Here is a 23,348-nt window from a genome sequence, read left to right on the forward strand (position 1 = left end):
GTCCCCGGTGTAGGCGGTGATGACCGAGCACCAAAGAGCGAGGAGTCTCCGGCAGTCGCTGGCGATGACCGAGCACCGAGGAGTCCCCCGCATAGGCGGCGATGACCGAGCACCGAGGAGTCCCCGGCATCGGTGGCGATGACCGAGCACCAAGGAGCGAGGAGTCCCCGGTGTAGGCGGCGATGACCGAGCACCGAGGAGCGAGGAGTCCCCGACGTCGCTGGCGATGACCGAGCACCAAGGAGTGAGGAGTCTCCAGGTGTCGGCGGCGATGACCGAGCACCAAGGAGCGAGGAGTCCTCGGCGTAGGCGGTGATGACTGAGCACCGAGGAGCAAGGAGTCACTAGTGTCGGCGACGATGACCAAGCACCGAGGAGCGAGGAGTCCCCGGCGTCGCTGGCGATGTTCGAGCACCGAGGAGCGAGGAGTCCCTGACGTCGCTGGCGATGACTGAGCACCGAGGAGCGAGAAGTCCCTAGCGTCAGCGGCGATGACCGAGCACCGAGGAGCGAGGAGCAAGGAGTCCCTATCGGCAGCGGCGATGATCGAGCACTAAGGAGCGAGGAGTCCCTGGCGTCGCTGGGGATGACCGAGCACCGAGGAGCGAGGAGTCCCCGGCATCGCTGGTGATGACCGAGCATTGAGGAGCGAGGAGTCCTCGGTGTCGCTGGTGATGTCTGAGCACCGAGGAGCAAGGAGTCCCCGGCATCACTGGCAATGGCGTCGCTAGCGATGACCGAGCACCGAGGAGCGAGCAGTCCTCGACGTCGCTGGCGATGTCCGAGCACCGAGGAGCGAGAAGTCCCCGGCATAGGCGGTGAGGTCCAAGCACCGAGGAGTCCCCTAGCGTAGGCGGCGAGGTCCAAGCACCGAGGAGTCCCCAGTGTAGGCGGTGATGTCTGAGCACCGAGGAGTCCTTAGCATAGGCGGTGAGGTCCGAGCACCGAGGAGTGCCCTATGTAGGCGGCGAGGTCTGAGCACCGACGTAGCTGATGACGTCTGTGCGGTAAAGTGTGCCCACTTAGTCCTCGAGAACAAAGAATCCGAGGGCCGAGGAGTAACCGGCGTCGCTGGCGATGAAGCACGAGCAATGAATAGTCTGGTCAACTAGGTCGGTGGCGAAGTGAACATTGAGTAGAAACGACCGGCGAACAGTCTGATCAACTGGTCGGCGACAGAGTCCATGAACCAAGTGGGCCGACCAGTTGATTAGTGAAGAAGTCCGAGCACCAGGTGGTCCGATCATCTGGACGATGATCCTGCAATACAAACATGTAGAACGGGTAGTACATGATGTACAAATAAATAAACTCCGAGAAAAATCAGCAATGGTGATGAAACGGCGTATGCATCTCGATGATCAGTTAACGTGAAAAATATATTTATGTTTAATATAAACCACCCAAACAGTTAGTGTGTAGCTGAGTCTCTAGCCCTAGCTAGCCCATAGTCCATAACGTCGAGCGCGGAGCCCGTGCACGTGTAGGAGGAACAGGCATGACCAAGGAGCCGCTACCGACCACCTATAATGCAGAGCGCGGAGCCCGTAGCACGTGTAGGGAGGAGCTAGAGACAGGGCCATCTCTGGAGGTGCCCGAGCATCAACGTGACTAGTTCGAGGGTTCGAAAAATCGTTTGGAGAGCAAATATGGAGAAAACAGTTCGGAGAAACATTATGGTGATATATGAAGATCGAAGAATATTTAGAATAATATTAAAGCGTGACTTAGCTTTAGACAGAGCGTCTGGTCAGCGACGTATGGTGTTATCTGGTTGATGTTGACGGCGAGCACCTAGCGGGCGATGAGTTGTCGGTGAAGACGACCTCGGAGGTGGTTCCGAGATCAGATCTGCTATCGCGAGGGCTGCTGTAGCCATCGATGAATCATCGTCATGGACTGGCATGGATCTCCACGAGATTGATGACAAGAATGCGTTGTTGATTTGAGGTCCATCTGGCTCGCCATGGATCAAGTGCACACCCCTACCTGGCGCACCAACTATCGACAGAATATGCTCGGCAGTCCACCGAGGGGTATCCCATGATGGTAGATTTGTCGGTGGGGGTGCGCGTGATTAGGAACCGGATGGTGACACAAGGCGCAGAGACAACGATTTAGACAGGTTCGGGCCGTCTGATCGACGTAATACCCTATGTCCTATGTCTTTGGTGTATTGTATTGATCTGTATGTAGATCCGATCTGATAGATCCTATCTGCTAGGGGACTCCTACCTCTCCTTATATACTCTAGAGGAGGTAGGGTTACAAGTAAAGTAGCCTATTTGGTACTATACAATGTCTTGCGGTGCACATCGAGCAACGCCGTGCACGCCTTAACCTTGTGGGTCGGGCCACCCCTAGGGCCGTAGCCCATGTCTTAGGGGCCATACCCCCACAGCTCCCTTCAGCGGCATTCTAAGCATGGGATAAGTGGATCCTTCGTGCCATGTCTGATAAGATGTTGCCATGTTGTGGAGTCCAAACGGAAAAGGACCCGACTTCTTTGAAGTACTCTGGGTGTACTCCGAGTAGTATTCTTGACAGGTTGACGTCATGTTCCGGAGCTTTGTTAGAAAAGAACTTGGGTAAGACTTCATTTCGGAAGCGAAACTTGAGTTTGAATCGGATGCGTGAAGTCACAAAAACTGAGTCAGATTGGACATTACGAGCTGTGCGAATCTTTCGGCAAGCTGATCTGTCGTTATCATCGAAATAGGATAAGTCTTGATGATGATCTAAATCTTCGAGGAGACGGCCTTGGAGCTTGCCATTGTCGCCTGCCTCGCAGATCCATGAACCAAAGATGAAGGTCGATCTCTTTGAGAAGATCATGTCGTCGAGGTCCATCGAGCTCTTGGATGCAAAGTCACCGAAAGCCCCTACCTGGCGCGCCAGCTGTTAATGTTTGACCACCGATAGCCTACCACGGGGGTACCTAGGGCAGTATATTCAGGCTTAGCGTATGCAGAACTCGACGGTTAACGCAAGAGACAGTTGATTTATCCTGATTCGGGCCCTCGATCGTAGATCGAGTAATAGCCCTACGTCCAGTCGGCGTTAGCCTTTGTGTTGGATTGATAGTAAAGTGTTGTGTTGTACAATTGTTGTCTGATCTCCTGATCCAAGGAGCCCTGCCCTCCTTTATATAGTCAGAAGGTTAGAGTCCTAGTCGGTTTACAATGAGAGTTCCTAGTAGGATTACAAAGTAATACTACTACTAAGATTATAGGAGAAGAATCCTAATTAGACTAGATCTCCTCCCTTCTTGCGGGCTATCCTGTGGGTCCCGCACCGACAACCCCATGTACTTGCACCTCGCATTCCTCTTACTAACTCTGCTTGCGTCCTAGATATATAGAGTTGTAGGCAGTGTATCCTGCCTATTCCAATATTGTATTGAACACGATAATGAATTAGCCATTAATAATTTCATCATATGTAAATGTCTCGAAGAATATAGTGAACCGAAGTACTTACAGGGAAACCAGTAACAAGGGGCCTCCCAACGGGCCATCGTTCCCAACACCAAACCTGGAGTAAGTAGGAACAACCCCAAGGTTCGCATACCCTGAGGTGCGATGGCAGACAACGCATAGCTGTCCATACGTCCATGCCAGGACTACGCTGCCCTAGCTGTACACCGCTATGTTATCCTACGGCTGTCGTAGTATGTCAAGAAAGATCCAGCTGATGGGATTGCCCGAGGTGTCTAGGAATAGGAAAGCACCAAGGAAGTGCCAGAGCCACACTCTAGCGAACCTGTCGATCTGAGCCTCATCAGCCTATGGGTCCAAGTAATCAAAGCGCTCTGTGATCCACGATGACGAAACACCAGAATTTTTTTTGAAATTCACCAAAGAAAATGAGACCCGATGGCTGCAAGAAAGCAATGCAAGTATTAAATAGGCTTGAATTGCTCACTTATTTTTCTTGAAAACCTCGTCCCTCCAGTGATCGTTGTCAACTATACCTATCACTGGAAGTCCCTCCAACAGAAGGCCAAAGATAGCCTTCACGTCCTGCATGGTCAAGGTCATCTCGCTGCAAGGTAGGTGGAACGTGTGGGTCTCAGGCCTCTACCTGTTATAAGAATAGAATGACCGTTAGTTACCTCAAATTTGTTATAAGAATGTTTACGTATAATGAAGGCACTCGCACCTATCTATAGCTGCAGTAAGTAGTGCTGGGTCAAGGGACGAAAGACCATAGTTGACAATATGGACAAGCTCGAGAAAGCCGGCACGCCGTATGTACGGCGCGTAACGCTCGTCCCACTGGTGCGCCCTAGTGTGCGTGCGGGGCCTCAAAGGAGGTAAGGGCACCTCTGCGTTGGTGTCAATCAAGAAGTGTGCTCAGTGCAGGGTCGCCGTACTCTACCTCAAGAAGGGGGTACAACTGGTGCTGCATGGGAGGGGCCATCTTGTTACAAATTGATAAACAAAGGGTTAGAGTATTCAAATTAACAATATTCAAATTAACATTATGTAGCTTTGCAAAATTTGAACTACTTGTTATGTAATAGGAACACAATATGAAAACGCATGTATATATTCAAAGTAACATTAACAGACATATTAAACAACTTTACTAGGAAAATAAGCAACTTCTATGTATGGACATGTTGCCCTCGTCTTCTATGCCTGCTAGCCTTGTGACCAGATTCTTTACAAACGGAGCAAAGATTCCTGCCATGGGTCTCGTTGAAATCTCCCCTCCGTACATGTCTTCGTTGTATCATCTCATAGCGTAACCTAAACCCAAAGTCCGAACTAACAGTAACCTAAACCCTAACTACCGTAACCAAACCTTAACTATACTACAACACACAACCTAAACCCTAAAAACTACCTACCTAAATAAATAAATTTACTAAACTAACTATACTAAATCACTAACCCTAACTATCCTAAATCACTAACCCTAACTAAAATAACATTCATAATAACAATAAATCGAGAGAGGGAGCTACCTTGACAAGCGGGACCTTTTGGGGTCACCCAAGCCGAAGGAGATGGCCGCTGGCGGCCTCGTCGACCGGCGGCGCTGGCGAGGCGACGGCGGCGCCTGGTGTAGGCGACGCGGCGGTGGGCGCGTAGGTGGTCGGCGGCACTGAGCGGAGCCAATGGCGGTGGCGTAGGCGGCGGCGGCGTGCGCTGGGGTCGAGGGCGAGCGCAGTGGGGCCATTGCGGGCTTTTACTGGGCCTTACCGCACCACCAGCGCTGACGCGTCACAACGCGGCAAGATGGGTGGCGTGGCAGACCCTGCCACGACGACTCCACGTCATCCTCTCGCCGTGCCACCATGCATGACACGGCACAGACGTTTCACCGCGCCAAAAATGTTAGTTTGGAAGAAAAAAAATAAAACAGTGTTAGATTTAAAATTAGTTTTAAAAAGTGTTAAAAATAAAAAAAATCACCATTGAGACCTCTGTAAAATCACTAAACCAACCTATGAATCTCTCATCTTTGACTTGAGTCGTTGAATTTTACTAATGAAAGACTGATTTCTGTACCAAGATAGTTCCTGATCACTTTGACCGGACTAAGAAAGAGTACCAAAAAAGTACTTCAGTAAAAACCAAAATAAATTATTCCGGATACTTCTTGATTGCATTAATTATATGAGCTATAATGTCAAAGCATTTCACATGATTAAAGTAGCAGGAAACAGTAACACTGATAGAAAATTTATTATGCCATGCAGTGAAATTAGAAACTAAATGTTGAACTTATTCCAAAATTCTCAAAAGTGTCGACTATGCTCTAAAAGTTCTTAGAATTTCATTAATAAAAAAACTTTGTTATATAAAGTTTTATTATCGATGAAGTTTAAATATACTAAGTTGATCCATTCTCATTCTATGGCCAACAAAACTCCGTACATATATAATACTATGGGCAGAAAAGCAAAGTAAAAATCTTGGGCATAAGCATTTAAAAGAAATTCGTGTGGAGGATAAGGCCACCTAGGAATGGGAAAGGAACGTATGAGCAAAAAAAAAACAGAGAATTGGAAAAATAGAGATACGCAGTCTATTCGTTGGTTAGTTTTAGCCTAAGGCTTATTAGTTATAATACAGTGTTTTTTCTCTCACAACAAATCAGCATCAGCCGGATTTATCAGTTCAGAAACCAGCAAACGAATAGGCTCGTGGTGTTTGAAATGCATGAATGAGATGATATATATTAAAACTGGAAATCAATAGTCAAAGGATCATTTAACCTTTTCCCTTAACATAGACATTGAATGATACAAGCTATTAAGACTTAATTGGATTGTCAGTAAATATAGTCCATGGATAAAGCACTGATAAAGCACCTCTCCGATTGGTTCTTATCTTTTTACTGTTCATCTTCTTCTCTCGAATGCTCTCCACTGCATTCTTATCTTTTTACTGCTCATCTTCTTCTCTGGAATGCTCTCCTCTCCGATTTAACTGTCAAGCATACACTGCGCCACCTGCTCATCTGTTCCAAGAGGCGTTGGGCTCCCCCTCCCTGCTGCCCTCACCAGGCGTTGGGCTCGTCGCCCTCTTCCCTTCCCGAGTGACGCTGCAGGCTACATGAGAGGCAAATCGATTCCTCCCCTGCGCTGTCCTCTGTTCTTGGGCTCGACGCCGCTGTCCGCTTCTTCCCGGGCGAGGCCATCCACTACAAATCCTCCTTTCCGCTACAAAATCGCGTCTTCCTGAGCACCGTCGTTCAGTCGCCCACACCCCTCCATCCGTCGGCCGCCCCGCGTCGCCAATCCATGCGAGTATCCCCAACCACCTCCACTCCACCGTTTGCCTAGTAGCTTTTAGTCACGTTAATAACTATTTAATCAAATACTACGACTAAAAGCTACTAAAAACTTTAGTCATCTCTAATAACTCTAAAGTTACTGAAAGTGACTAAATTATTTAGTAGCTACTAAAATTTAGTAGCTCGAACCAAATACCTCCTTAGAGCAAGTATAATAGCAGGCTGTAAGCCGACTAAATGCTGAGGTGGAGGAGAGAGAGGAGAAGAGAGAAAAAGTGGACTGTAAGCTTACAGCCGACTTGGGGACAAGAACCAAGAAAGTCTGTGAGAGAGACAAGTAAGCCATGTATTAACTGTAAAGAGCTAACTACTGTATGAGTGGGCTGAGAGAAGGCTACAAGGAACCTTACAACCAGCAAACCGGCTATATTATTAGCCTTGCTCTTAGAGCATATTTAGTTTGCCTAGTAGTTACTAAATTTAATAGCTTTTAGTCATTTTAGTAATTTTTTAACTAAATACTATGACTAAAAACTACTAAAAAAAAAACTTTAGTCAATCTCTAATAATTCTAGAATTAAACGGTTCAGGCGTCAGACGCAGCATGCGTTCGCCCGAGGCAACAAGGAGCACGCGCAGCGCGTTCTCCCAAGGAGATGAGTTGCGCTTGGGCTGGGTGGCAGGGCCCTTCGGCGGCTGTTCATTGGCAGGGCCCTTCGGCGGTTGTTCATTGTCATGAACTCCCCAGCTGGTTGAGGCGCTACATACTTAGGGCGTCCCCAATGGCTGACACAGTGCTAGCTAGGAGCACCTGCTCAACCAATCGAGAGGAGAGAGGATGTGAAAAATCACATCGCTAGCGATGAAACAATCGCCTAGCTCGCACGGTTTTCAATATTTTCTGAGTCTCTGACCTGTTGTCCCTGTCTAAGTTCCTTCCTTTCTTTATTATTTCTAGCAAGCACAGCAGCCGGCGATTTGCTTCGTCCGTTGCGGACGCCCTTATTAGAGCCACAACGCTCTGCTTTCCCGACGCCGCGCCGCTCTGCCCGCCACCGTTGCGCCTCCCCCCTCAGTCCTATGGCTTCCACCGCTACCTAGCCACATCACTTCTCTCGGTTGCAAGGAGCTGGAACACATCTGACTGCAGCCACCTGCAGCATTGCAGCAGCGCACCATGGACGATGAGGCGACCCAGCAGCAACAGTCGAATGTCGGGTCGCCCGCCGGCGCCGGCCGTGGTGGCCACGTGCTCGCGGATTTCTGCCCCCGAGAGGTGACCGTTCGGCGCAGCGACGAACGTGATGGCGTGGAGGACGTAGAGGCCGCGCAGCCGCTGGCGCTTGGTCCAGACGAAGATTTGCCCTCCTCAGGCAGCAAGGTTTGCCCTCCTCAACCTGCAATTTAGTATTGTTTCTTGATTTCTTGATTTCTTGATAGTACAGTGATAAGATAGTCTAGAAACTGTCAAATTTGCTCTCAAATATTCTGGTCACCATGCACTCCATATCCAAATGCCTAAGTTGGAGTGTTAGACATCCCATTTTAGTTTTCATTTCAACATTTGACGTGTTGTAGCAATAGATTTGCAAAAGCAACAAACTATGACTTGGTTGTTGCAAAAAAAACTCTTTCATGCTTATGTCTGCTGGTTACTTAGTCGCCCAGTGGTGCACAAGTGCTGCTTTGGGCAACGAAAATTGTAACTGAAAAATGGTTTGGTTTGTCAGGTCAATTCTTACTCTTATTATCACTATAGATTTTGCTAGATTCACTAAACTGCTCATTAGCTATGCCCACCTCCACTTGATCAATTCTTACAGAATGTGTTCATTTTGCCTGATAGCTCAGTTTGCCAGTGGGTAGGAGTACTTTTCATTTAGTTCAGTTCACCAGGTAGCAGTTAGGAACAATTGTTTTCTTTGCGTTCTGCTTACAAAGTATCACTCCTTCAGAGATTGTGCAATGGATAGAAGCTGAAAGTAGTAGTCATTTCCTGCCTTCTATTGCACATGTTAGGGTCCATTTCATTCTAGATACATTCCTCCAACTACTTGTTATCTACCGGCACCTGAAAAATGGAAATCAGTCTTTTCTATCCACATCCATATTTTCAGGTGTTCTCAAAATACGAAGAATGACTAATCTCTTACAACTGAAATTTAGGCATCTAATTTCCTGCATTTCATTGTTTTCAACCTGTAAGTCTGTTTAGTTTGCTGTTGTGTGTGTGTTCTTGTAAATATTTTTCTGTCCTTAATCTAATGATACCCATCAGCAGCCAATGTGGTCTCATACCTAGCAGACCCTAAAATCACAGTAGGTATGTGTTAGAACCGCTGCTACTTCCTCTGAGGTTGTAGCCGTGCGACGTGGGAGGGCGAGGATGGCTCTCTCCTCGGCGGCGAGTGTGCGACGCCGTGCTGACGGCCGGCGTCGAACACAAGAGCAGAGGAGGACGTTGAGGCTAACAGAGCGGAGAGATTGATATCAATCTCCAGCTAACCCTTTATTAAACAAATGTTTAGGCTATATAGCCAAGTGTTCCACAATTCCCTAACTAACTAACAAACTTTAGCTGACTTAACAAACTCAAATCTGAGATCCTAGATTTAAGGAACTGAAGCCGCTCTGGCCGTGGTCACCATGCAGCCGCATGCACGTCGCGCGCGTCGCACGCCGCTCCGCTGCATCCTTAGCCACGGCTCCGCTTGCGGCGCTGGTAGACGCGGCCCACCATAACATCACTCCCGTCGTCGACAAACAGCTCGTCCTCGAGCTGAAAGTCGGGGTAGGCCGCGCGGAAGGCGTCGACTGGTTCCCAGGTGGCGTCGGTCTCCGGCAGGCCGGCCCACTGGATGAGCACGTGCCAGACCCCACGGCGCAGCTGCGAGCTCAGGGCGCGTTCGGGTGCTTCCAGCAGACGACCGTGGCGCATGGGTGGCAATGCCGGAGTAGTTGTCGGAGGAGCGCCATGGAAGGGCTTAAGAACGCCAACGTGGAAGACGTCGTGGATGCGCGCGCCGTCTGGCAGTCGAAGGCGGTAGGCGACGTCGCCCACGCGCTCCATCACCTGAAAGGGTCCCGCGTAGCGCGGGCTGAGCTTACTGCGGGCGCCGGGAACCAGCGACTGGGCGGGGCGGTGCAGGAGACGGAGCCAGACCCAATCGCCGATGTTGAACTCCAGAGGGCGGTGATGAGCGTCGTAGTGGCGCTTGGCGTACTGCTGGGCTTGCAGCAGCCGGTCGCGTACGTCGGCGAGGAAAGCGTCGCGGTCCAAGAGCATGGTGTCGACCGTAGCAGTGCGCGCCGTTGCTGGTTCATAGGGCACCATCGGCGGAGGAGGGCGACCGTACACCACCTGAAACGGGGTGGTACGCAAGGCGGAGTGGAAGCTGGTGTTGTAGCAGTATTCGGCCCACGGGAGCCACTCCAGCCACGCTCAGCGGCCTGTCGCCGGTGATGCATCTCAGGTACATGGCGATCGTTTTGTTGACAGCTTCGGATTGGCCGTCCGTCTGAGGGTGAAATGCGGTGCTCATGCGCAGCTGCACACCTGCCATCTTGAACAAATCCCTCCAGACGTGGCCGGTGAAGATGGGGTCGCGATCGCTGACGATTGACGCCTGGAAAGCCGTGGAGCCTGATGATATCGGTGAAGAAGGCGCGGGCGACCGACGAGGCCGTGTACGGGTGGCCGAGCGCTATGAAGTGAGCGTACTTCGAAAAACGGTCGACCACCGTGAGTATGACGCTCTTGCCGTGCACCTTGGGTAGCCCTTCGACGAAGTCCAAGGAAATGTCAGCCCAAACCTGCGAGGGGACGTCGAGCGGCTGGAGGAGGCCGGCGGGGCTGAGAGCCTCAGTTTTGTTCCGCTGGCAGGTGGAGCAGGAGCGGACGAAATCCCGCACGAGCGTGCGGTCACGGTCGACGGCGAAGTCGAGGCGGAGGCGCTGCAAGGTCTTCTGGACTCCTTCATGGCCCGCTGTGTGCGCCAGCTGGAGCACCGCCGGAAGTACACGCGACGTCGCGGGTATGTAGACGCGCGAGCCGTAGAGGATGAGGCCGTCTGCGACACGCCATGGCATGCCACGATCCGCGACAATGGTGTCACGTAGCTGGCGCAGGGAGGCGTCCGCGGCGAGCTCGGCGCGCAGGTCGTCGTAGAGGCTGAAGGTTGGCGCCGAGACAGCCGCCACGCGCGGATCCTCCTGTTCGCGACGCGAGAGCGCGTCCGCCGCAGTGTTCAAGCGGCCAGGGCGGAACTCAACTGTGAAATCGAATCCAAACAACTTACTTATCCATTGGTGCTGCGGAACCGTGGAGAGGCGCTGGTCGAGGATGTATTTCAGCGCGTAATGGTCCGTGCGGATGACGAAGCGACGGCCCCAGAGGTAGGGTCGCCAATGGCGCACTGCCTGTACGAGGCCGATGAGCTCACGCTCATAAGCCGCCACCTTCAGGTGTCGGGCGGCGAAGGGCTTGCTGTAGAACGCGAGAGGTCCCGCGCCTTGGTGCAGCACAGCGCCGAAGCCAGTTCCGGAGGCGTCGCAATCGACGACGAAAGGCTTGGTGAAGTCCGGCAAGTGAAGTACGGGAGCAGTCGAGAGCGCCTCCTTGAGCGCTGTGAAGGCGGCAGTCGCTTCCGCCAGTCCAGTGGAAACCTTCCTTGCGCAGCAGCTTGGTCAGGGGAGCCGCCACCGTGCCGAAGTCCTTTATGAATCGCCGGTAGTACCCGGCGAGTCCGAGGAAGCCGCGGAGACCCCGTGCCGAGGCGGGCTGCGGCCAGGAGGCCACGGCCTCTACTTTGTCGCCGTCCATTGCTACGCCCGAGGCCGAGATCACATGGCCCAGGTATGCCACCGAGGTGGTGCCAAAGGCGCACTTCGAGCGCTTGACGCGTAACGTGTGCGCATGGAGGACGTCGAAGACGGCGCGGAGGTGTTGCAGGTGCTCGGACCAAGAGGCGCTGTAGATCAATATGTCGTCAAAAAATACGAGGACGCACTTACGAAGGAATTGGCGAAGCACGGCGTTCATCAGACTTTGGAACGTGGCTGGTGCGTTGGTGAGGCCGAACGGCATCACGAGGAACTCAAAGTGCCCGTGATGCGTCCGAAACGCGGTCTTCGCGACGTCGTCCGGATGGACGTGGACTTGGTGATAGCCCACGCGTAGGTCCAACTTCGTGAAGAAGCGTGCGCCATGAAGCTCGTCGATGAGCTCTTCCACCACCGGGATCGGAAATTTATCTTTCACCGTGGTGTCGTTGAGCGCCCTGTAGTCGACGCAGAAGCGCCATGTCGCGTCCGCCTTCTTGACGAGGAGTACGGGCGCGGAGAAGGGCGAGGTGCTGGGCCGGATGATGCCCTGCTCAAGCATCGCCGCGCACTGAGTCTCCAGCTCGTCCTTCTGGAGTTGCGGATAGCGGTACGGGCGGACTGCCACCGGCGCGGTGTTCGGAAGTAGATGGATCCGGTGATCGCAGGCGCGGGGCGGCGGTAGTCCCTGTCGGCGCGGCGAAGACGTCGTTGTAGGAATCCAGGAGGCGATCGAGGAGGGCCAGTTTCAGAGTTGCGCAGAGCGTGGAGGCAGCTGGTGGAGGGAATGTCCCAGCGCGTCGAGCCGATGCCGTTCCAGAGAATGCGCCGGCCGTGGCGCCAGAACGCCATGCAGAGGTCGTCGAAGTCCCAGAGGATGGGACCAAGGGTACGCAGGAACGTGGTGCCCAAGACGACGTCGTAGCAGTCGAGCGGAATCGCGTAGCAGTCAACAGTGAAGTGCTCCTCGGCGATGCGGACAGCGACGTCGCGCGCGAGGCCGTGGCACGCGACGCGGTCACCGTTGGCGACCACCACGCGGGTGCCCTGGCTGTCGTGGAAGTGGAGGCCGACGCGGCGAGCAGCCTCCGTGCTGATGAAGTTGTGCGTGGACCCGGAATCGACGAGGGCGGTCAACTCGTGGTTGCCAATGGCGATGCGGAGCTGCATCGTATCTGCAGTGCGGATACCCGCGATTGCGTACAAGGAGATGAGGGGGGGGGGCAGATCATCCGCCTGGCCGCCCTGGACCGACGACTCCGGGGCCGTTGGCTCCTCTGGAAGCTGCGGCTCGGACTCGTGGAAGTCGGTGACCTCCAGGTAGAAGAGGCGCTGGCACTTGTGCCCCCGGATGTACGGTTCGTCACAGTTGTAGCATAAGCCTTGGCGACGGCGTTCCGCCATCTCGGTGGGCGACAGACGACGGAACGGCCGTGGGGGCGCCGGTAGGGCCGCCTGAGCAGGGCCCGCAGGTGCTGTCGTCGGTGGCACGGCTGTCGCGGCCGGCAGAGGCAGCGGCGGGTTGCGCGCCGGCGGGCGCGGTGGGCGAGCCGCGACCGCCGGTGGCAGGATGGCAGCGCGGCGTTCGTAGGCGCGAGCTAAACCCATCGCACGCTGCAGGTCTGTGGGCCCTTGGAGTTCGACGTCGGTGCGGATCGGTTCCGGCAGGCCGCCGGTGAAGAGTTGAACTTGCTGGAGCGGAGACAATGGTCCGGCGTGCGCCATCCGGGCCTGGAACGCCTCCTGGTACTCCTGCCACGGTGCCCCGGAATGGCAGGCGCGCCAAGTCGGAGAGGTGGTTGGTGGCGAGCGGGGGCCCGAAGCGCTGGTGGCAGAGCGCCTTGAAGAGGGGCCAGGAGATGTTGCTGACGCCGCCCGCGTCGCGCTCCAGCATGTAGTACCAGTGCTGGGCGACGCCGTTCATGTGAAACGACGCGAGCCAGACCTTGTCCACCTCCGGCGTGCGCTGCGCCCGGAAGAAGTGCTCACACTTGTTCATCCACGCCAGGGGATCGTCCGTCCCGTCGAATGTCGGAAAGGACAGCTTCTGGAAACGGGCCACACCGCGGGCGTCTGCGTGGCCCTCGTAGTGTCCCGGGGCGCTGCGGCCTTCAGAGTGGCCGTCGTAGTGGCTCGGCGGCAGTGGAGGTGGCGCGCTGAAGGTAGGGGGTGGCGAAGGGGAATGTGGAAATGGGATCTGGGTGATGGGCAGCGGCGCGGAGGGTACCTGGGGTTCAGCCGACGCCGCCGAGTGAATCACGACGGAGCCGGTTGTTTGCACCGCGGTGATGCCGCCGTAACCCGGCATGCCATACGAAAACGAGGCCGGGGGTGGACTGCTCGCGGACGGACCGCTGGCGGACGACGAGGCCCGCCCCTCCAGGGCGGACAGGCGCGTGGCGAACTGCCCCATCTGGCGTTGCAGTCCAAGTATGGCGGCGGTGAGGGGGTCTGGGGAGGAGGAATCTCCCGGTATGGGAGGCGCGGTGGTTTGCAGGGAGCGGGGCGGTGGTGGTGGGTGCGGCGGTGGTCGTTGGATGGATGGGAGGAATGGCGGCGGAGGAAAGGGCGGTGGCGGGAACGCCAGGCATCGGACCTGACATGGCCGATACCTAGATTGTTAGAACCGCTGCTACTTCCTCTGAGGTTGTAGCCGTGCGACGTGGGAGGGCGAGGATGGCTCTCTCCTCGGCGGCGAGTGTGCGACGCCAGTGCTGACGGCCGGCGTCGAACACAAGAGCAGAGGAGGACGTTGAGGCTAACAGAGCGGAAGAGATTGATATCAATCTCCAGCTAACCCTTTATTAAACAAATGTTTAGGCTATATAGCCAAGTGTTCCACAATTCCCTAACTAACTAACAAACTTTAGCTGACTTAACAAACTCAAATCTGAGATCCTAGATTTAAGGAACTGAAGCCGCTCTGGCCGTGGTCACCATGCAGCCGCATGCACGTCGCGCGCGTCGCACGCCGCTCCGCTGCATCCTTAGCCACGGCTCCGCTTGCGGCGCTGGTAGACTGCGGCCCACCATAACAGTATGAAAGAAATTTTGCGACAAAAAAATCAAACATGAAAAGTCGAAGATAGCATATAGTCACAAATCATCACCTGCAGAGATTTATAGAGCTCTCAATAAGTCAAAATTCACTGCTGACAGAATGGCTTACTACAATGTTCATAAGTTTGCTTCAGTTAATAAATACTATTTTCTTATCTCCTAGACCTGTTGTGACCTCAGCAGTATGTAAAGTATTGATGATTAATCTACTTCCGTGCTTTATGGCCAGAATTTTGCAAAAGAGAGGAGGAGGAAAAAGAGCCACAATAGTAACAGTACCACCAATATTTTGTCCCAAAGGTAAACCATACTAAGCTGATCTTGAAAGATAAACTTCCATGGTTTGTTATGATGTCATGAACTCACTATATTTTGGGACAAGTAGCTTTTTTCAGCAAAAATGTGATGGTGACCAAGACGAGATGCTTAATAATACAAAAAAAGATAATGGACTTCCATTATGTGAATCTGAAGAGACATCACTGGATAGCAAATCTGAAAAATCAGTGTCAATTGTGGCTATCCCAGAAGGTATTGGAATTGTTTTCCCTTTTTCACATGTGTCATTTCCCAATTTTTTATATATTTTTCATTTGCTACGTTTGTCATCTTCCTTACACAATTTTTTTTTCACAGATTATGTTTGCAACCAGGCTGATCTTGACATTATTGAGCCTATTAAAAAAATCCCTTATAAACCTGGAAAGGAACAAGTTGTGCTCATCGACCATGCTTTCATAGACAGGATGAACATGGAGTGTCTTTTTCAGCCGAATGCATTTTTAAATGATCAGGTCATAGCATTTTTAAATGACCAGTTCATAGCATTACTTCTAACATTATGAAATATTTTTCCCAAATATTTACAGTTCCTGTTAACTTACTTGTGCAGGTCATAAATGCATACATTACCTTATTAAGGGCTCAAGACCATCTGAAGTTGAGGGCTTGTGGTAAGGTCCTCCTAGAGAATTCTCTTATCTCCAGTATCCTCAAGGGGGATGGTGATGAACTGATGATAAAATTAAAATGGAGGACCTATATCCCACGCATGACGAGAATGGAATTAGCACCATTGAGCAAAGGGTTTTATCGTACCTGGACCATGACATGGTAAAAATCAATTTATATTATGATTTATTGCTGCATACAAAATATATACTTGTCTGATGCAATATGTACAATACTTATTTAGGTGTTTATTCCAATAAACATTGAACACACCCACTGGTATCTTGCCGTGGTTAATGCCAAAGAGTACGAGATACAAGTGCTTGATTCAATGGGCACTATATTTGGTCGTCAAGACCTAATTCTTACTGTGAGTGTATTTTGTTGCTACAAAGTGTTAATTATTTGTTAGTTCATAAATAGATAATATTTTGTGAAACTAAAGATACTGCTCTGTCTATATGTCTGCAGATCAAGGGAAATGCAGAAACAAATAGACATTGTATCGCAGCACAAGAATCTTAAAGATCACAAGTGGCCGAACATCCAGGTTTCTTCTTGGCCAGTTCGAGAGATACATTTCGAGCAGAAAATGCAGACAGACGGGTTCGTGCCAAATATTGTATTTAATAGAATTTTATTGTATTTATTGGATATGTGTGTGATGTTCTTTTTGCTGCTGCAGTTGTTCATGCGGTCTTTTTTTTTATTAAAGTATGTTGAACACTGGAATGGAGAAGATCTGTCTAACAACATAACTCAGGTATATCACACAGGGTTACCGTAGGTTGTTACATGTGCACTTAATGATACGTATTATAAAATGATAATGCATCATATTTTGTAGGAAGATATGACACAATTCAGGACAAAGTGGCTGCTATTTTATTGTCGTCAGAGTCAAACAAGAGAAAGGGATGTCTGTTAGTCGAAGTTGACGATGAAGCGATCGGAAGCCCATCTGATGTTGAAATACTACAGAGTCCTAATAGTCTATGCAAGAGGAAAAAGTATCATCAAACTTCTGCAGCATGCTCTCCTGATAGAGCTATGGACCCATTTTTATTGTGTGGCCTTTCCACGTTTGACATGCCAATGACCAAGGAAGATTTGACAGACATGTTGTGTGACTATATCATGACAATTAATGATGCTGAGGCATTGGAGTAAGCTTCTTATGATTTATTTTTTCAACAGTAATATATATTATTCAAATGATCATATTCCGGGTCATAACTTATTATCTTATAGGACCATTTGGGTACGGAGCTTCCAACCTTACAATGTCTCCGTAACAGTACGTCAACTCCAAGCATCACTAAGGATGAAACAACCGATGCCCAAAGAATGTTTCAACATTGGTGTGCGGCTTCTTGCATACAGTGAGAATAAAAGGTTGACAAGTGCTAATGTGAAGGTTTCAAAGCATTACATGGACCTGAGATTCTACGTGAGTAAACTGTTTTTATATTATATAAGTATACTCTTGCACATTTTCTTAAGTAGTATATCCATAATAAGAAGTCTTTCTCATGTTTCTAAACATACTTGTTTTCTGTAGACTACGTCCGAATCTGTGGAGCTTAATGTTCAAGAGTTGGCTAAATCATTAGAAACTTGGCCATATATGAAATATGATGCCTCACGTTGCAGATTTGTAAGGATATTTCTCTAGGATTATTGTGAGCCCTTTTTCGAAATTCTAATTCCTATCATTTTGCAGGTTCTTATGCCATGGAGAAAAGGAGGCATTTTTAACCTTTTTGTGCTGGGCCGTGAGAAAAAAACTCTAAGCGTGCTTGATCCTACTCCTATTCCTGATTGGTGTAAAGATATGCCATACAAGTACTATGTGCGTAAAATTATCGATATTTCCAACTATGGCTGTGTTTAGTTGGGTGAAATTTGAGAATTTGGTTACGGTAGCACTTTCGTTTTTATTTGGCAATTAGTATTCAATCATGGACTAATTAGGCTCAAAACGTTCGTCTCGTGATTTCAACCAAACTGTGCAATTAGTTTTTTTTTCGTCTACATTTAATGTTTCATGCACGTATCGCAAGATTCGATGTAATGACTACTGTAACACTTTTTGGGAAAAGTTTTTGGAACTAAACAAGGCCTATTATAGACGTGCAACAGGAGTGAATGCAAATGAACGTCCTATTAATGTCTTCCATTGGAAACATATACTCCAAAGTGGCATTCCAATCATAGAAGATAGGTAACTTTATTTGAACCACATTTTATTATGCTATATATAGAAATGGACCGTTAAGGGTTAATTGGTTTACCATTTATTATGCTATAGGAATTTACTAGTAATTTGCGCGTGCCCATGCCCGCGTGATAACATCTTTGTGATTTTATTTGAGAAATGAAATATTGCTGAGATAACAAATTATTTTATCTGGCAACCCAAACAGTATATAGAAAGATTGCCACAAAAATATAGCACAGAACGCAATCACAAACCAAGAAAAAATGACTAAAAAATAGAAGCCAGTCGCTGAATTGCAGGAAGATTCATTGTTTTTCCACCATACATAATGTCAGCCGCAAGTGTATTTCTTACAAGACCATCAGAACCGCAGGGTCCATAGTTTTCCCCAGCCGCAAGTCTATTAAACGGGATAATCTAGCCAACACTGCAGTATTGGGGGGAAATCATATAAGCAGAGGTGAACACGGGAGCAGTTAAATAAGACATCAACGCAGTCATTAGCCCATTATGCACAAACATAGGAGCAGCTAAATAACACTGAAAAATGTTGTAGGAAAGATTTCCTCTTATCACTTTAAGGCCACAGGTTAATTTTGGTTGCATGATGCACCAGACATCTCTCGGACCCATTTTCATTTGTATTATTTGAATGGAAGCTAAAAATAAATGTTTTGTACAAAGCAGAAGGTGCAACAGGCAACCAGACATACTAGCCAATCTAATGCTACTCTCCGAGAAATACTGAACAGAATAGTTGCTAAAGTAAAAAAAGCATGGAATGCAATAGAGGATAATTTGAGAACAACGATCACCTCGTGGAGACTGTCCTCCATCAACTTCAAGGTCCATAACACCTCCTTCTCTAGGATCTGCAACCACCAAAAACGAACTTTTTAGCCTTCATGTATACAGCTAAAGGACTATAAAAATTTGTCAACAAATTCAAAACAGAACTGCATTTGTAGCATGTGTTGAAGGACATCCGTACAAACTTTAAAATTACTAACCAAGGCTTAACAGATACCTGGATTCCTTGGTTGAACTACTTTACAACTGTAGCTCTATTTTGAAACAACGAAAGAACTTAGCAAACTTATATTAAGAAAATTTGGTTTTGAGCACGCAGCAACAATTTAAATGTAACTGAAAACAGTGGAACACACCATACTGACATTTCATCAAACAGTTCAACGAATCTAAACTGTTTGATGACAAATTGTCTAGGAAATAGCATATGCTACCTTTGGGTCAGGAACACATTCTTGCTAAGGCAAGATAACTTATAGGGGAGAGGCACAGGTGGTACCTTGAGCTGCAAATGGTGGTCGACTGCAAGTCACCACTTTCGATGCTGGGTCGCATAGGCACTGGAGTGATTGGTATTGGTATTACATAGTTCCTCCATGCATAAAGATTAGAAATCAATAAAAGATTTTTTTTATCTATCAAAGGAGAGCAATCAATTAATCTTACAGCCTTTCTGTGTTATATAAAGCGAAGCTTTGAACAAACAAACTGAAAATTGCCTACATCTGTACAACTCGGATTTCATGTGAGGAACGCAACAGTCAATGTAATATTTGATGGGACAAAACTGGTGGCAAGGCAAACCACAGTTTCCATCCATTTGAACAATCCAAGAGAAAAGAAATCGCAATGTATCTTTATTTTAGTAAGGAAAACATATGTTATATGACATAGAATAACTTTATTGGCAGGTAGGCAACATTTCTAAAATAATGTCTAGATATGCTTCTGCAAGAGAATTAAAGTTTGAATTTGAATTCACCTTTTCACAGCAAGAAACTAAAGCTAATACTTGTTCAGACAAAACAATAAAGTTCATCCTACGGATTCACACTTCTAAACCAACAAAAGGGAATAAAGTTCCTCCCTTTAGCTCATTAGGCTGCAAAATTGAAACAAAAAGAAAGAGGTGATATTAGTAGTCACCTAATCTCTTCAAATTTAGAGGAACAGTGTTAGCTAGAAGTCTCATCGTCTGTTTTTTCTGTATTGCTTCATTGCTGTCATTCACCTATGGTTATAAATATTATTTAGAAATGGAAAATAATTTCATAAATTGACAAACCAGCAAGCCAACTCCTAAAGAGCGACCAACAAAAAGCTAGTAAGAAATCCACTATGGTCATGCACAGAGGCTTTTCTTCCATAGGTGCCCAGTCAATGCAAAAAAAAATGGATGCAACAAGCATGAGATTAGGCTGGTAAGAAATCAAGCGTGGTCCAAATTAATAATTGCTCCCAAAAGCATAGTTAGCATAAACCATACCAGTCCACGAAGCATGGCACACAGCCTGTAGCCAAATTGCAGGCGAAGCCTTTCTGCCTATGCATCAGGGCAAAGAAGCTTTAGCCGTATACATGAAAAAAGTAAAATCAAAATACCTTGATATGGCAACAGCACTGCTACGCAGGCAGCGTCCATCAATTCGTCTGCCTAGCTTCTTCCTTGCCATGGCCTGCAAGCGTGCCTCCACAGCTAGCTACTCACCAACTGAGGCCAGATCACGTACAACCCCACAGCTCGAATCTTGGATTAGCAAACCTCACAGCCTGGGTGTGCCCACCGCTGCACGGGGGGCGCCCTGGCCCTAGTCGACCATGGAAGACCGCCGGAGGCCGATCGCCGCCCCGGTGCTCCGCCGGGCCAGGGGGTGCCTCGCCGGGTCTTGGCCGCACAATACAGATCTGGCGTCCTCCTTACCCCCAACAACTACAGACGCCCCACAGAGAAGCAGGCCACCAGTGAGCTGCAGCAGATAGGCGGGAAACGAATGGAAAAGTAAGGATGGAGAGAGGCCGGGCGGCTCACCTGGCGCAGCCAGCAGAACGGCAAGGAAGACGGAACGCGCTGGTGCGCTGGTGCGCCACCGCGCTAGGGTCCCAACAAGGCAACATCGCCCTCGCGCTGGAGGCCTCCCACGTTGGAGAACAGATCCGCTCGGGCCAGTGCGGCACCGCGCCGGAGGCCTCCCGCGCTGGTCGCCACCCGCTACAGGGCGCCGATGCGCTAGGGTTCTCTCGCTGGAACTGTCTGGGCCGGGGCGCCGCCGTGCTAGGGATGTCGTGCGACTGTGCCACTGCGCCGCAGGCCACGGCGCCAGAGCCGCCGACGTCGTGGCAGCTCCACACGGGGCTCGGAGGCCACGGTGCCGGAGCCGTGCGAGTGTGCCACTGCGCCGCAGGCCATGGCGCCAGAGCCGCCGACGCCGCGCCATCTCCACACGAGGCCCGGAGGCCACGGTGCCGGAGCCGCCGCGCCTGGGCCCTCCTATGCCGCCGCGCCAGCTGCACGGAAGCCGCATGCGTGGAGGCCACTGCGCTGGGGCCACCAGCGCCGCCGCTCGAGCGTTGGCTCGGGAGTCGGGCCTCCCTAGCCCCAGCCGCCGCTGAGAGAGGAGCGAGAGGGAGGAGAAGTGGATTTGGAATGTGGAGCTAGGGTTTCAGCCGGTATATATTTGGCATGGGAAGAGCAGCAGCACCGTTGGATTGAGGATCTGACGCTCAGGAAAATTTTGAACGCCGTGGCCACCTTAAGGCCGCGCCGTGGCCCCAACAAATTTACTCTTTAAATCTGCCCTCATCGTTCTGCAATTCATGTTCGCATGGAACAATGGACAGCTCATGCCAATCTCTACGGTGAGCACAATACCTTATGTTTGTGGTCATATATATGTGTGTAATTCCAACTTATTATTACTTTAAAAAAAACTTGTTATTTATGTTTGTCTTCTGCACAGGATGGCCAAAGACTACGGAAGAACTTTGTGATCGACCTATTGGCGTATGATGGGAATTCACGGCGGTGTATGATTCTTGTATCCGTACGGGAATATCTTAGCCGCATCACTTGCAGAAGACTTTGAAAGACATAGGGCATGTTCGGCAGGACTGAAAAATAAGCCAAAATACTGTTCCGACTGATTGTTGTGAGGAAAAAATATTGTTCTGTCTGAAAACACTGTGCATGTGAACAGTGGTTTCGTGAGTAAGGCTGGCCAGCCCGCCGAACACTCTAGTTGTGAAGGACTTATCTATCATGCACTTATTTTGACATTGTTACTTGACGCTTATTTATTTGAACGTGGCTCGAAACAATATATTGCTAAACCAAGTTAAAGTTCATTTGTCTTAATTTCGACCAACTATTTTTTTATGCTCTTACTGTGTTGAAAACTTGAGGCTCCTAACCTATTTTTTTTCTTACTTTATTGTGTTGAATTACATTGAAAATTTTAAGGTTCCGGTAGCAACGCAAGGTAAGAGATCACCTGGTTCGTTTCGTGATAATCGTATGAGAGTTGATGATTGGCTATACATACACAATTGTAAACATCATGCTTGAAGTATCGATTTTTTAAGTATAATAACACATTTAATTTTAAATTATTGTGACATTAATATTTTCGCGTAGCAACGCACGGGCACGATCCTAGTATAAGAAAAAATAACATATACTTCCTCCATAGATTTGTATATTTCGTAAGTAATTTAATGGTATTTATTTTGTATTATAAATGTTACTACTTTTATAACTTGATTAAAGTTCAAATTATTTGACTTCTAGAAAAGTAAGAATTATTTTTTATGGAGGACGGAGGGAGCATAACAGAACAAGAGAAAAATGAAAAAGGTTTTCTCCTTATTCTCTAGGCAATTGAAGTTTATAATAAGATAAATTAGCTAATTTCCGTCTAAACCACCATCAACAAAGTCATTGACACGCGTGGTTGATATAGACGAAAGATACGCATCAGCTTAGTAGCCTTAGTCCCTAGAAAATGGGATTAGGTGGTTGAAACTACGTGTAGACAATGGAACCGATATAATGTTTGCCGTGGCCATATTTGGCATAGCTCGCAACAGCTTCATGAGCTATTTTATTTATTAAACACTCATTTCTAAAACAATTTCATCCATAAAGTTGTTTTTCTCCCCTTTTCACAAAGACATGAGTTGGAATAAAGCTAAAAAAGTAGTTTATCCTAGCTCTCTTCCTCATTTCTCTCTCTCATCTATACATGAAGCTGTTGATAAAGCTAATTTGCCAAACAGTTTTTCTAAAATAGTTCAACTTCATCTAAAAAATTGCTCATGAAACTGTTTTCAGAAAAACAGCTTCACTATGCCAAATAGACCCGTGTAACTTGACTTCTGCTAAAAAAAAAAGTGTGACTTGACTGTGAATTGTTATTTTCATTGATTATATAGAAAAGTCTGGAATAGTTGTCAGCCTTTAGTCCCTAGAAGATGGAGTATTTGGATCGTTGGTCCCAGCCACCTACCTTTTTTGAAGCTAGTGGTGTATTTTTAGTTTTCGGTTGGGCGTCAGTGTAGCAACGGATACTTATGGCTTTCTGCATAAACATTAGGGTCCCGTTTGTCGCGGGTCAGTTTCACCGGTCAAGCTGTTTTTTTTTTTTTGTGTGTGTTTTAGCTTCGCAAATAGCTTTCTCGGTGAAGCTAATTTGTTTTAGTAACCCCGTTTGACAAAACAGCTTCACTTGGTGTATGAAAT

The 23,348-nt window shown here is 48.8% G+C and overlaps 1 protein-coding gene across 3 annotated transcripts; it reads left to right on the plus strand.

Annotated features, from left to right (window-relative positions):
- Window positions 1-7,333: 7,333 nt before the first annotated feature.
- Window positions 7,334-17,491, plus strand: LOC136452127 (uncharacterized). Of its 3 annotated transcripts, none has more exons than XM_066452768.1 (12): window positions 7,334-8,131; window positions 14,861-14,931; window positions 15,017-15,162; window positions 15,268-15,425; window positions 15,524-15,744; window positions 15,827-15,952; window positions 16,054-16,188; window positions 16,268-16,345; window positions 16,434-16,748; window positions 16,834-17,032; window positions 17,144-17,239; window positions 17,306-17,490. In XM_066452768.1, the coding sequence occupies exons 1-6, from the start codon at window positions 7,928-7,930 to the stop codon at window positions 15,840-15,842; spliced, it is 816 nt and encodes a 271-aa protein (XP_066308865.1). In that variant the 5' UTR covers window positions 7,334-7,927; the 3' UTR covers window positions 15,843-15,952; window positions 16,054-16,188; window positions 16,268-16,345; window positions 16,434-16,748; window positions 16,834-17,032; window positions 17,144-17,239; window positions 17,306-17,490. The 3 variants fall into 3 exon arrangements, with proteins under 3 accessions (XP_066308865.1, XP_066308864.1, XP_066308866.1); XM_066452767.1 differs by having other exon boundaries at window positions 16,430-16,748; window positions 17,306-17,488; XM_066452769.1 differs by lacking the exon at window positions 17,144-17,239 and having other exon boundaries at window positions 16,430-16,748; window positions 17,306-17,491.
- Window positions 17,492-23,348: the final 5,857 nt, after the last annotated feature.

Source organism: Miscanthus floridulus, chromosome 5, assembly GCF_019320115.1.
Source record: "Miscanthus floridulus cultivar M001 chromosome 5, ASM1932011v1, whole genome shotgun sequence".
Classification (NCBI taxonomy): Eukaryota; Viridiplantae; Streptophyta; class Magnoliopsida; order Poales; family Poaceae; genus Miscanthus; species Miscanthus floridulus.